The sequence below is a fragment of the Thamnophis sirtalis genome, unplaced genomic scaffold (assembly GCF_051295495.1).
Source record: "Thamnophis sirtalis isolate CommonGarterSnake01/CBP01778 unplaced genomic scaffold, rThaSir2_p1.2 scaffold_8, whole genome shotgun sequence".
NCBI classification, from domain to species: domain Eukaryota; kingdom Metazoa; phylum Chordata; class Lepidosauria; order Squamata; family Natricidae; genus Thamnophis; species Thamnophis sirtalis.
In genome coordinates this window covers 17,775,555-17,789,130 of record NW_028261388.1, presented here as the reverse complement: position 1 = coordinate 17,789,130, position 13,576 = coordinate 17,775,555, and the positions used below count along the sequence as shown (strand labels likewise).

Genomic DNA, 13,576 nt, shown 5'->3' with positions numbered 1-13,576 from the left:
AACAGTTGGCATGTTTCTCTCCTTCTTTTCAAATATCTATGCATTTTAGAAAAGTTGCTGTAGAATGATAATCACCATCTCCTTTTAACAACCCCATAATCCCTTGCGGGGTGGAGTCTGGGAAACTGAATGGAGCTGTGTGTTTACTGGCCGGATGCCCTTCCTGTCACCAATGCAGAGTTTTATTCAGTAGATATATTCTCATTGCGCCCTGAGAAAGAAATATCTGCCTCTACCTAGGATCGAACTCACAGCCTCCTGATTGTGAGGCGAGAGCTCCACCTCTAGGCCACCGCACCACTCAGCGTTGCAGAATGATAATATGATAAAAATATGATAATAAAAGACCTCTTGATAAGCAAATACGCTGTTATAATCAGCAACCTAGTGTCCAAGGACCTTTTCATCCTACAATGTTAAAACAACCTCCATACTTTTAAGCGGTCTGGTAATTAAAGACATCAGCTTGTAGAGAAAGGGATATCATGCTGCTTAAATATCCTCCAATTTTCCCATTTTTTTTGATAATACCAATTTATTTAAATGTCAATTTTGCTGAGAAAATGCTACTTGGAATGCATTTAAGCTCTGCGTTTTACTTCCCTGCACCTTGTGTACTTTGCAAATGAACATATTTTTTGGTGCTTTGCCTAAATGTCGAACTATTTGTGCATTGTTAGGCAATGACATACAAATAAGTTCCTAAAAGCTTCTTCCAAAAAATAAAGCAATTTTATGAGAAAGGAGAATTTTATATGCATTATAACTTTGGCCATGGATATATCAAATGCTACTCATGGACTCTTGCAATGAAGTCTATTTTTATTTTTTTTACTCAGGGCTGTTCAGTCATTATTATTGCAATACAACAAATATGTGCATATTTAAGTCATTTTCTGTTGGTTTTGGCCAAAGAAGCAAAAGAACAATATTCAGAAATAAATATAGTTGGGGGAAAAAAATTAGGAATAGTTTGCCTGGTTCTACTCGTGGCTGAAAAATAACCCCCTTATTTAGTGGAAACTCTGAGCTTTATTTAACTTTCTTTAAATTGCTGTATATCACTTTATTTGACAGCACATATTTTCTCTTAGCAGGCAAGGGCAGAAACTGCCAGATTAAGTGATTTAAACAAAGTGAAGAGTTGCTGAGAAAATTTCTTTTTCCTAGCTCCTGAGCCAAGCCAGACATCAAATAGTTTAGGTCTGGCTTAGGCATGAAACAATGTGTGAAGCGTTCAGGGATCCCACCACTGTATCAAGTAATTGACAAGTTTTGCTTGAGGAAGATGCCTGTTGGCCTTATGCTTTTTTTTTTCTCTGTTGGCATAGTTAATTTCTTTTCTCCCATGGGGGTACACTTTTTGTATATTTATCAGCGTTACATAGCAGGGGGATTTATAAGCCATCCAAAGTCAGTCTGGATTTGGGCAACACCAAAATCAAATCAAAACAAATATGAATGCATTAATGAACAGTCCAAAAAGAATGTACAATAAACAAGTTATTTGAACAATCCAATTGATATTTATAGTAATTGAAAAAAATGTGTGCAAAGAAAGAATGCACAGAAAATCATTTGCTAAAGCAGACGGATGCTGCTGTGATAGCTTTAAATGTTTGCTCTGAGAGTCTAATTCTCCATTATTAAATGTCTCTCCATTCCAGGTCATGGAAATCAAAGGACAAATGATCCATGTCCCAGAATCAAACTGTATTTTGTTTTTGGGCTCACCATGTGTGGACAAGCTGGACGAACTGATGGGTCGAGGCCTCCACCTTTCAGATATACCAATTCACGATGCTACCCGTGATGTCATCCTTGTCGGGGAGCAGGCTAAAGCCCAGGATGGCTTGAAGAAGAGGATGGACAAGCTTAAAGCAACCTTGGAACGAACGCACCAAGCTCTAGAAGAGGAGAAGAAGAAAACGGTGGATCTTCTTATCTCGATCTTCCCAGAAGAAGTAGCTCAGCAGCTCTGGCAAGGCCAGCAAGTTCAAGCCAGGAAATTTGATGATGTTACCATGCTCTTTTCAGACATTGTTGGCTTCACTGCTGTCTGTGCCCAGTGTACGCCCATGCAAGTGATCAGTATGCTCAATGAGCTGTACACCAGATTTGACCACCAGTGTGGATTCCTAGATATCTATAAGGTAACGTCTTTCACCCTTCAAGTTTTTACAGAAGTATGATATTGCTAACATACCTTTTTTTTCTTACTATCAGTGTTCTATTTTCTTACTAAAGGTTGATCTATAGCAATAGCAATAGCAGTAGACTTATATACCGCTTCATAGGCCTTTCAGGCCTCTCTAAGCGGTTTACAGAGAGTCAGCATATTGCCCCCAACAATCTGGGTCCTCATTTTACCCACCTCGGAAGGATGGAAGGCTGAGTCAACCCTGAGCCGGTGAGATTTGAACCGCTGACCTGCTGATCTAGCAGTAGCCTGCAGTGCTGCATTTAACCACTGCGCCACCTTGGCTCATCTAAGTAAATGACAGTTACGTGGTTGTTCTCAGAAGTTTTACTATAGGGAAAAAGTGAGCAATGGGGTGATCTAGTCTAGAAATGTGAATAGTCTAGAAGGTAAGAATCACATAGTTAAAATGATCCTATTTTTACTGTTGATATAAAATCAACACATTAGAAGTGAGCTGAGTTGGAACCATGCTTCTCGAGGTTCACCGACAAATGCGCGCTTAACAAAAGCGTGCCGAGAAAACCGCGCTGAGAAAACCGCGAGTTCGAAATCGCGCCCACAGAAGAGCGCCGACAAATGCGCACCGACAAAAGCGTGCCATCAACAAACAACGCGAAAACAATGTAATAACCCTAACCCTAACCATTACCCTTACCCTTACCTTAACCTTAATCGCGATTTTGTGGGCACAGTTTTGTCGGCGCTCTTTTGTGGGCGCGATTTCAAACTCGCGGTTTTCTCACCGCGGTTTTGTCAGCGCACTTTTGTCGCACGCGCATTTGACAGGTCACAGCTTCTTGATGTACCATATTCAAAATTGGCAGTCTTCTCACTCCCAGATTGAACTGTCACGTTGTATTTTAACAATTTCAGATTTCTCTTATTTCATTCAATTGTCTTTTAGTTCCAAAGCTGAAAAGTCTCATTCTATTAGGTGAATCAGCTTCTTTTAACAACCCCATAATCCCTTGCCGGGGTGGTGGTGGTAGAATCTGGGAAACTAATGGAGCTGAGTGTTTACTGGCCGGATGCCCTTCCTGTCGCCAATGCAGAGTTTTATTCAGTAGATATATTCTCATTGCGCCCTGAGAAAGAAATATCTGCCTCTCCCTAGGATCGAACTCACAGCCTCCTGATTGTGAGGCGAGAGCTCCACCTCTAGGCCACTGCACTACTCTATTCTATGAGGTGAATAACTGGTACAAATGTGCCACTTTCAAAAATCAAATTTGAGACCACTGTATATAAAAACCAAAATCACGTTACAGGTAGTCCTTGACTTACAACCACAAATGAGCCCAAAATATCTGTTGTTAAGCAAGACAGTTAAATGAGTCTTGCCCTATTTTATGATCTTCCTTGGCACAGTTTTTAAGTGAATCACCACAGTGGTTTTTAACTTAGTAACGTGGTTGTTAAATGAATCTGTCTTCCCCATTGACTTTGCTTGTCAGAAGGTCACGAAAACTGATCACATGACCACGGGACACTGCAACCGTCATAAATATGAGTCAGTTGCCAAGTGTCTAGATTTTGATCACGTGACCATGGAGATGCTGTAATGGTCATAAATGAAAAAAACAATCACAAGTCACTTTTTCAGTGCTGCCGTAACTTTGAACAGTCACTAAACAAATGGTTGTAAGTTGGGGACTACCTTTAACTGATCTAGAGCAGGGATGTCAAACTCAAGGCCTGGGACCCGGATTAGGTCTGCAGGGTGCTTAGGTCTGGCCCATAGGGCCACCCTGGAAACAGTGATGGACCAGCCTGCAGTGCCTCTGCCAATGAAAGCAGAGCTCGGAAGGGCTGTGAGTGGCACTCTCAAGCTCCATTTTTGCTGGCAAAGGGTTGCAGGAGGCCACCATAGTTGAAACGGAGTTCGGGAGCCTGTTTTCACTAGCAAACCACTCGGGTCACCACAGGCACCCCTGACATGAGTAACATTCAGCTGGCCTCTCCCCTGGCCACTCCTCTCCCAACCCCCCGCCCCCCAAAGGTCAAACACAACCCTGATGCGGCCCTCATTGAAATCGAGTTTGACACCTCTGATCTAGAGTCTACTTATGTATCTAAATTCTAGAACATTCTGAGAAAAGACATGTCTGGTGTACGGTTTCTTTATAGACAGGAATGCCCAACCTTCTTATTTCTTAGCTGCTTCTCTGGGCTGATTGCTGATTTGGTTCAGTTGTATACTCAATACAGGACATTGAATGATTTATTGCTATCAAATGATGCCTAGGTATTAGATTTTCTCCAAAAACCTATAAGACTTATTGGTTGTGATGTTTTTCTGGTCCTTAGTTAAGTTTTGGGTTGGCTTTCTTTGGTTTTGTTGTGGCCGCCAGCAGAGCTGGCAGTAGATTTGGACAATGAGGAGGTTGGGAAGGAACATGGGCCAGTCCTGGGAATCTGGGGGAGGCTGATGAGGGCTCTGTGTTGGAGGCAGAGATGGGGCCAGAGCCGTATGCCAGTTACCAGCTGTCTTCAGAGTCAGACATCAGTGAGGCAGACGAACAGCTGGAGCCTGTTCCCAGTGTGCACATGCGCAGACAAAGGGAACACCAAAAGAACAGGGGTCAACTTGAGAGTAAAGTCACAGGCGGACGATGAATGGCCCCTCCCAGAGGAAATAAAAGAGGAGTGAAAGGGGAGTGGAGTTTGCAGGAGACAATAAGTTTGCTTAATTAGTTCATGACTCTCTGAGACTCCTTGCCAAGTTTTGCAGATATTGGCCTGGCAGTTCTCCAAGCCAGATAAGGTTTGTGACTGTAAATCCTCCCTTGAAAGACTTTGCTGGATGTGAATGAGCAGAATTCACAGTAAATTAATAAAAGGGTTTTTTGTTAGGACAAGCAGTTTGCTTCATGCTCTTGGGAAGCCTCAGTCAGAACTGGTTTTTCTTTGGGATACAAAGCGACAGGGTAACAGCGAGCAGTGTCTATTTGTGTATTCTGCGTCTATTTGTGTGTTTCTATTATCTTCAAATAAGTTTCTCAAGCTGAGCATTTATGGATATGAGATGAACAGATCTCTTTGATACCTTTAAATTCCAAGGGGTGGATGCTAAGAAAAGTGTTGGAATTTCCCCCCCCAGAATCTATTTTCCTCTTTGGAAGAAACTGCACCAGAAATTCACAGAATCTTTTGATAATACGTTGCCATATGTGGTGAGCAGATCATAATATAATTTAGGAGCAAGTGCGTAAGCATTGCTAATTTTGCAGTTATATCAGCTCAGCTGTCTTAGATATCTAATTCCCAGCGCAAGAAAATTAAATCATTGTCGCCTCAACATTCTTCCTTTCTGAAAAAGAGCATTCTTAAAAATGCCTAGACAAATCAAGAAGATGTTGCCTATCCCCCTGGATGATACAGTCCCCCTTTTGTGTATCGTTTGTTTGGGACCTATGATTTTCTACTCTAAATTATTATCCATTATCCTACCATAAATTCTAGTAAGAGTTACGAAAATGCCTTTTACCAGGCATAATTTTTTTTTAAAAAATGTAATCAAATGGTCTGTTGGAAGCAATGTCCTTCTGGGTTCAATTCCAAGTGGGGAGAAAGACACTGGAAAGATACTGCTTGGAAAGATGGTTTTAATGGTGGACAGGACCACATGGTTTGAGGTCCTGGGAAAAAGAGGGATCACATGCCTTGAAGATCTTGAAGGGGAAAAAAAGCAGAGATACTGAAAATCCCTGAGTTTTATGCTTTCTCTGGGCTTTTGAATTTGAGCTTGTATTCTGGTTGGTTGTCAAACTCCCATGGGAGCCATGCGGGGGCAACTCTGTAGGTTGTCTTTTGAGTCCCAAGCTTGATTGAGCTGTTGCTGGGTGATGATGTAATGAAAGGGTTTTGGGATTCCTTTTATGGCTCTGCCTGAAGGAGATAGATCTTTGCTACCGTAGAATAGACTGGCTCAGGCCTTAATGGCCCATTGACAAGAGGGGTGGGTGGGTTACTGCTCCTTTTTTAGGAGGAAATCAGGGGTGGGTTTCTCGCCCCGTTCCAACCGGTTCGGTTGGAACAGGGCCGGCGGCGTCCTCATGCACGCGAGCAGCGCATGCATGCGTACTAGCGTCTGTGCGATGCTCCAGTTGCTCCTGGAGGATCGCGCAGGTGCTGTATGCGTCCTGCGCATGCGTGGAAGCGCAGAACTTGTCAAAACCGGGTAAGGAACGCGGGCGGGCGGTTGGGCCCTTCGCCGTTCCCGGAAGTTACTTACTTCCGGGTTCGCCGACCAACCGGTTCGCGGGGACCGCCGCGAACTGGTTGAAACCCACCCCTGGAGGAAATATTCTACCCTTTTAATATTTCCTAAAATATTTCATTTTTCTAGGAAAGGGGTAGGTTTTAACTTCCTACAAGTCAAAGAAGGTAAATCTGGACATATGATAGAATGTAGTCTGGAGTTGCAGAAGAAAGGGGCTCTTTTCCAGAGAGCAAAGACATAGCACAGTTTTTGGAATTTATGGTAGGCAGGAAGATTGGTTTTTTTTAAAAAAGGTAAAAGTTTCCCCTGCCTAATTATGTTTGACTCCAGAGGGTGCTACTCATCTCTGTTTCTTAGCTGAGGGAGCCAGCTAAGCTACTTCTGTGATCATGTGACCAGCATGACTACACGGAGCTACACAAACACTGTTACTTTCCCATCTAAATGGTACCTATTTATCTACTTTCCTTTGTATTCTTTGAACTGCAAGGATGGCAGCAGCTAGAGCAATGAACAGAAGTTCAACCCATCATGCGGTCCCTCGGCTTGAACTTAGGCTATCAGGAAGGCAAAGGCAATTCCTCCCCTCCCACCCTAGAAATTCATAGAGTATATTTAACACAAAGTAAGGATGACACACAGAGTTACTTCTGAATAATTCTTTATTGCTCTTCATCTCTAGATAGAATCTTGTCAGATAAAGCAACAATCTGCAAACTATTAGATCATCACCAGAGGTGGTATTCAGCAGGTTCTGACCAGTTTTGGGGAACCAGTAGGGTAAATTTTGAGTAATTCGGAGAACCGGTAAATACCACCTCTGACTGGCCCCGCCCCATCTACTCTGTTTCCTGAGTCCCAGCTGATCGGGAGGGAATGGGGATTTTGCAGTAACCTTCCCCTGGAGTGGGGAGGGAATGGAGATTTTACAATATCCTTCACTTGCCATGCCCACCAACCAGGGGTGGGTTTCTTGCCCCGTTCCAACCGGTTCGGTTGGAATGGGGCCGGAGGCGTCTTCGTGCATGCGCGCGGTGCACGCATGCATACTAGCGTCTGTGCGATGCTCCAGCTGCTCCTGGAGGATCGCGCAGGTGCTGTATGCATCCTGCGCATGCGTGGAAGCGCAGAACTCGTCAAAACCGGGTAAGGAGTGCGGGCGGGCGGGTGGGCCCTTCGCCGTTCCCGAAAGTTACTTACTTCTGGGTTCGCCAACCAGCCAGTTTGCAGGGACTGCCGCGAACCGGTTGAAACCCACCCCTGCCACCAACCCACACTCACCAAGCCATGCCACGCCCACCAAGCCACACCCACAGAACTAGTAGTAAAAAAATTGAATCCCACCACTGATCATCATCATTTTAGCCATTGTCTATCCACTGCAGGATGATGGCCTCTTCCGCATGTTTCCAACCAACTTGGTCTTGAGCTTTCTTTGGCCAATTGGGCACACAATACTTGAAGATGGTGTCAATCCATTTAGTTCTCTTTCATGGATGCTTTTTATCAAGTGGGGTCCATTCTATGACTGCCTTGGCCCACCTGCCATCAATTCTTCTAGATCAGGTGACCAGCCCATTTCCATTACAAATCTTTTACTCTCTTGATGGTATCATATACTTTTGTTTGTTCTCTAATCCACGTACAGGTCTTTCTATCTTCTATCTAAACCATATACATCATTAAAATCTTCTGAGATAATTAGATATACTCTGTGAATTTTTTTTGTGGGGGGGGCTTTGCCCTCTTCCTGTCTACCAGGTATTCCAAGCTCCGCTGTCTCTTTGCCTTCTGGTAATTAGCCCCTCCCTCCTTTTTCTATGGAGATTCTGAGTCATCCAGATCATGGTTGCCCCAAAGGTGCTTTTTTCAAAAGGCAACTGGATGTTAGATCTCACAGGGTTGGCCTCCTCCGGGTGCCATCTACCAGCCAATGCCACCTGGCTATTACCCGGGGGAGGGCCTTCTCTGTGGCAGCTCCGGCCCTCTGGAATGAACTCCCCGCAGGGATTCGGACCCTCACCTCTCTCCAGGCCTTCCGAAAAGCCGTCAAAACCTGGCTTTGCTGGCAGGCCTGGGGGTGATGCGTTCCTCCCCTCTCGACATGTATGGTTGTGCGACTGTTGTTTACTTTTATTATTTGTATTTTGTCTTTTTATGTTCCCCTTTTTCCCCCTTGAATTGTTCGCCGCCCTGAGTCCTCCCGGAGAAGGGCGGCATACAAATAATAAAATACAATACAATACAATGTTGTTTTTCCTTGAAGACTTTTCACTTCTCATCCAAGAAGCTTCTTCGGTTCGTACTGAAGAACTAAAGTCAGAACTGAAGAAGCTTCTTGGATGAAAAGCAAAACATCTTCAAGGAAAAACAAAGTCCAGTTGCCTTTTGGGGAAAAAAAACACATTTGAGCCGCCCTCCTGTGTTTATGCACTTCATTCTACAACAGGACACCACTTACTATTCAAAAAAAGTGTAGCAATTCATTTCATTGCTTCTCTCAATGTGAATAATTAAGTACAGCAGTGGCAGTCAGGATTATCTGTGCTCTTAAAAAGGCAGTGAATCTTTTTCTTTCTGGCATCAAAAGGCCACAAATTGAGCAACTATGCTTAAAAAATCCAAACTCACTCCTTCCTTTCATCTGTGCTCTGTGCAGAAGCTTAATTGCATTCTGTAACATCCATGCTCTATGGTGTTTTGATTTCCCACAGCTGTAATTTGAGTCTCACTAATGCAGATTCTTGCCAGAAATTTCTTGGGGAAAAAAAGAACAAACTTTCATGGTGTAAGACTACTAACAGGGCAGTACCCTCTCTTTAGCATTTTTCTCTGTTTAAGGGATGACTACGTTGACCTTAGTTAGACAAAAGAGTTTGAAATATTCACTTGGACTACGCATCGCTGTCTGTGATCTTGCACATAAAACCATCCCATTCTTCTTCAGATTCCTCATTAGAATATGCTTCATGTATAAACATTAGAGCAATGAAACCCTTAAATAATCTTCCCTCTCATGGTTGTATTTTTCTGATGTTGACAGATTAACAGAGTTGGAAGGGACCTTGTACTGTAGTAGATCATCTAGTCCAACCCCCTCCTCAAGCAGGCGACCCTACACCATTTCTACAAATGGCAGTCCAATCTCTTCTTAAAAGCCTCCAGTGATGAAGCTCCCACCACTTATTTATTTATTAAATATATTTATATGCTGCCCAATCCCGAAGGACTTCCAAAGGCAACTTCTGTTCCATTGGTTGATTGTTCTCACTGTCAGAAGGTTCCTCCTTATTTGTAAGTTGAATCTCTCCTTGGTCAGTTTCCATCCATTATTCCTTGTCTGGCCTTCGGGTACCTTGGAAAATCACTTGACCCCTTCCAGTCTGTGGCAGCCCCTCAAATATTGGAATACTGCTATCATGTCTCTCCTGGTCCTTCTCTTCACTATACTAGCCATGCCAATTTCCTGTAACTGTTCGTCATATGTTTTAGTCTCCAGTTTCCTAATCATCTTGGTTGCTCTTCTCTGCACTTCTTCTAGAGTCTCAACATCTTGTTGTAGTGTGATGACCAAAACTGGATGCAGCACTCTAGGTGTGGTCTTATTAAGGCTTTACAGAGTGGGATTAGTACCTCACTTGATCTTGATGTATCCCTCTGTTAATGCAATTTAGGATTGCATTGGCTTTTTTGGCTGCCACCCCACTCATATTTAACTGGTTGTCCATTAAGACTCCAAGATCCCTGTCAAAGTTACCGCTATTAAGCCTGGTTTCACCCAGTCTATATGTGTATTTTTGGTTTTTCTTGCCTAAGCATAAGACTTTACTTTTCTCTATATTGAATTTCATTTTGTTAGATAGGCCCCAGTGTTCAAGTCTGTCAAGATCTATCTGGATCCAGAGCCTAGTCAAATATCTCTTACTTCAAGAACACAGTTGGAAATGCTGGTGAATGTTAAGAAAAGTATTCCTTACTCTGTGTTGCTACCTGAATTTCTGAATGCTGGTCTGAGACTTTCCATTCAAAACTTTTAGTTTTGAGATAGGGTCATCTTAAATCCCCTGAAATTTAGGAATAGGGTTCAAATAAAACCATACTATAGATTTTCAGAATAATATGTGCCCTGATTATCTTGATATCTAAATCAAGATACCTTTTAGTAGTATACAGAATAATAAAGTTGGAAGGGACCTTGGAGGTCTTCTAGTCCAATCCCCTGCTCAAGCAGGAGACCCTATAACATTTCAGACAAGTGGCTGTCTGGTCTTAAAACTTCCAGTGTTGGAGCACTCACAACCTCTGAAGGCAAGGTGTTTCACTGGTTAATTGTTCTAACTGTCAAGACATTTCTCTTTAGTTCTAGGTTGCTTCTCTCTTAGATTAATTTCCATCCATTGCTTATTGCCTTGCCTTCTGGACAAAAGTTTTTTGTTCACTGTTCACTGAAAATGTGAATCGCTTGGGGAAAAAACCCGAAGTGGAATGCATGCATGTATTTGTGCCTAAAAGAGTTTAAAAAGTGAAAGTCTGAAAGCAGACTTAAATAAGTAGACATGTTAAAATTCTGGTTTGTAGGTCTTAAAGTGGTAGCTGGCATGGAATGGCTTGCTTTGAGTTTCCTGCTGTTAAATTACACATTAAAAGCTATCTAAAAATATACTTTTCTGATGCTACTTTCCTATACAAATAATTAGTGTAGTTGCTATAGAGATATTAGATGATCACAAAGGAGACAGCTCATGTGACACCAAAGAGGAGGGGAAATTATGTGACTTAATCTACTTTAAAAACAAAACAAAACACAACCTCATATTAGCATGCATATATTCATGCAGAGTCTATATACTTAAAATGCCATCAGCAAAAGATTTTTCAAATTACAACTCTAGTTTCACCAAGCAATTCTGGGACATTTATGCTAATTTGCTCAAGAACAAAGCTGAAATGGCTCCCATTTATTTTAACTAACGTTTTAGAAGTGAGAAAATAGTCAGTCCTTCGGGCAGTTGTTTCCAACACTTCGAAAACCACAGTATTGCATCTTTCTCTGTAATATTTACAATTGTACCCTCAACCACTGAGGGAAAGATTATCTTGTGTGCTGCTTATAACCTGGGTTGATTCATAAATGAAGCAAGATAGTTGAAGTAAGAAGCAGTGATGAGGCAAGGGAGATTTAGTGTAGAGAAGATACAAAGTGAAGGAAAGGAGATGATTGGAAAAAAAGGTGCATATTGGCCACATTTAACAAACTTATAACAGAATAACAGAGTTGGAAGGAACTTGGAAGTCTTCTAGTCCAACCCCTTGCTCAAGCAGAAGACCCTATATCATCCGAGACAATTGGGTGTCCAGTCTCTTCTTAAGAGCCTCCAATGATAGCAATAGTAATAGTAGTTAGACTTATATACCACTTCATAGGGCTTTCAGCCCTCTCTAAGCGGTTTATAGAGTCAGCATACTGCCCCCAACAATCCGGGTCCTGATTTTACCCACCTCAGAAGGATGGAAGGCTGAGTCAACCTTGAGCTGGTGAGATTTGAACAGCCGAACTGCTGAACTGCAATCAGCTGAAGTAGCCTGCAGTGCTGCACTTTAACCACTGAGCCTGTATGATGGAGCACCCACAACTTCTGAAGCCAAACTGTTCCACTGGTTAATTGTTCTCACAGTCAGGAAATTTCTCCTTAGTTCTAGGTTGCATTTCTCCTTGATTAGTTTCCATCCACTGCTTCTTGTCCTGCCTGCAGGTGCTTTGGAAGGTGGACCACGTCTTCTTTGTGGTAGCCCCTCAAATAGTGGAACACTGCTATTATGTCACCCCTAGTCTTTCCTTTTCGGAATAAATTTTACCCAGTTAAAAATATGCATTATTACTGAAACAAGTTCAAAACCAGTTCACTCAGTTATGAAATCTGAAACCAATAATTTCCTTTGAGTCCTGTGAAAAAATCAGGTGGAACAACGGCTGATGACCTCTTTCTATTGGTCTACAATATAAAGTGTCCTCACATACTGCATTACAGTATGGTACGCTGGTTTAACTGCAGTGGACCAGGAGGCACTACAGAGAGTGATCATTTTGGCACAAGAAACCATTGGTTGCCCTCCGACACCACTGGATGACATCGCCAGATCTCGCTGCTTTAGCAGAGTAAGGAAGATACTTAAGAGTTGATTCACACCCTGGTCAGTGTCTCTTTGCACTTCTACCATTGGGCAGAAGACATTGAAGGATAGCCAGCCAAACAAATAGGTTTAAAAATAGTTTCTATCCTTGGGCTGTCAGACTCTTAAACACAACCACAGTCACTCCACAACCACAATCGTATGACTAGTTTTTCTTTTTCTTTCTCTCTCCCCCGCCCCAATTCTTTGCATAGGGATTATTCTTTATACTATTCACGTTGCTTGTATTTGTTGTCATGGATTGCACCAGTGAGGCTAAAACCAAGTTCGTGATATACATGATGTACAATGACAATAAAGGCTATAGTAAATCCAGCACAAAACCCAACTGATTTTGTTAACTGCTCCTTCAGCAGACCACAGAATTATTTTGACAGTATATCATTTATAGCAGAGATAATCAGCAGGTTCTGGCCAGTTCTGGAGAACCGGTTAGGGAAATTTTGAGTAGTTTGGAGAACTGGGAAATACCACCGCTGACTGCCTCCCCCCCCAATCTATTCACTGCCTCCTGAGTCCCAGCTGATAGGGAGGAAATGGAGATTTTGCAGGAACCTTCCCCTGCCACACCCACGCCATGCCCACCAAACCAGTAGTAATTTTTTTTTGTATCCCACTACTGATTTATAGCAGAAATCCCCAACTTGTATGCTGCAGCCACTACATGGCCATGGTCTATTTACAACTGGGCTGTGTGAATGGCAGGCCAGTGCACTTGCAGCTACACTTGTGCTTGTGGCCAGCATGAGTGCTCGTAGGCCCACTTGTAAGAATAAGAGGCCCTGGCACTCGCAACCCCACTCATTCTCACAGCTGGCACCAGCGTTTGCAGCTCTACTCATTTGTGTGAACCCACCACTCACACAAATGAAGTCATGGACCCGTGCACAAGTGGTGGAATATAATTTTTTTACTACGGTTCTGTGGGCATGGCTTGTTGGGCATGGCATGGCTTGGTG

At 42.8% G+C, this 13,576-nt stretch overlaps 1 protein-coding gene across 3 annotated transcripts in view; it reads left to right on the top strand.

Annotated features, from left to right (window-relative positions):
- GUCY1A2 (guanylate cyclase 1 soluble subunit alpha 2) overlaps window positions 1–13,576 on the top strand; it is a 221,775-nt gene that overhangs the window by 99,379 nt on the left and 108,820 nt on the right. For all 3 annotated transcript variants that reach the window (XM_087721159.1, XM_087721160.1, XM_087721161.1), the window contains exon 5: window positions 1,668–2,153. In XM_087721159.1, coding sequence (XP_087577285.1) covers window positions 1,668–2,153 — 486 coding nt within the window. The remainder of the gene's footprint in view (window positions 1–1,667; window positions 2,154–13,576) is intronic.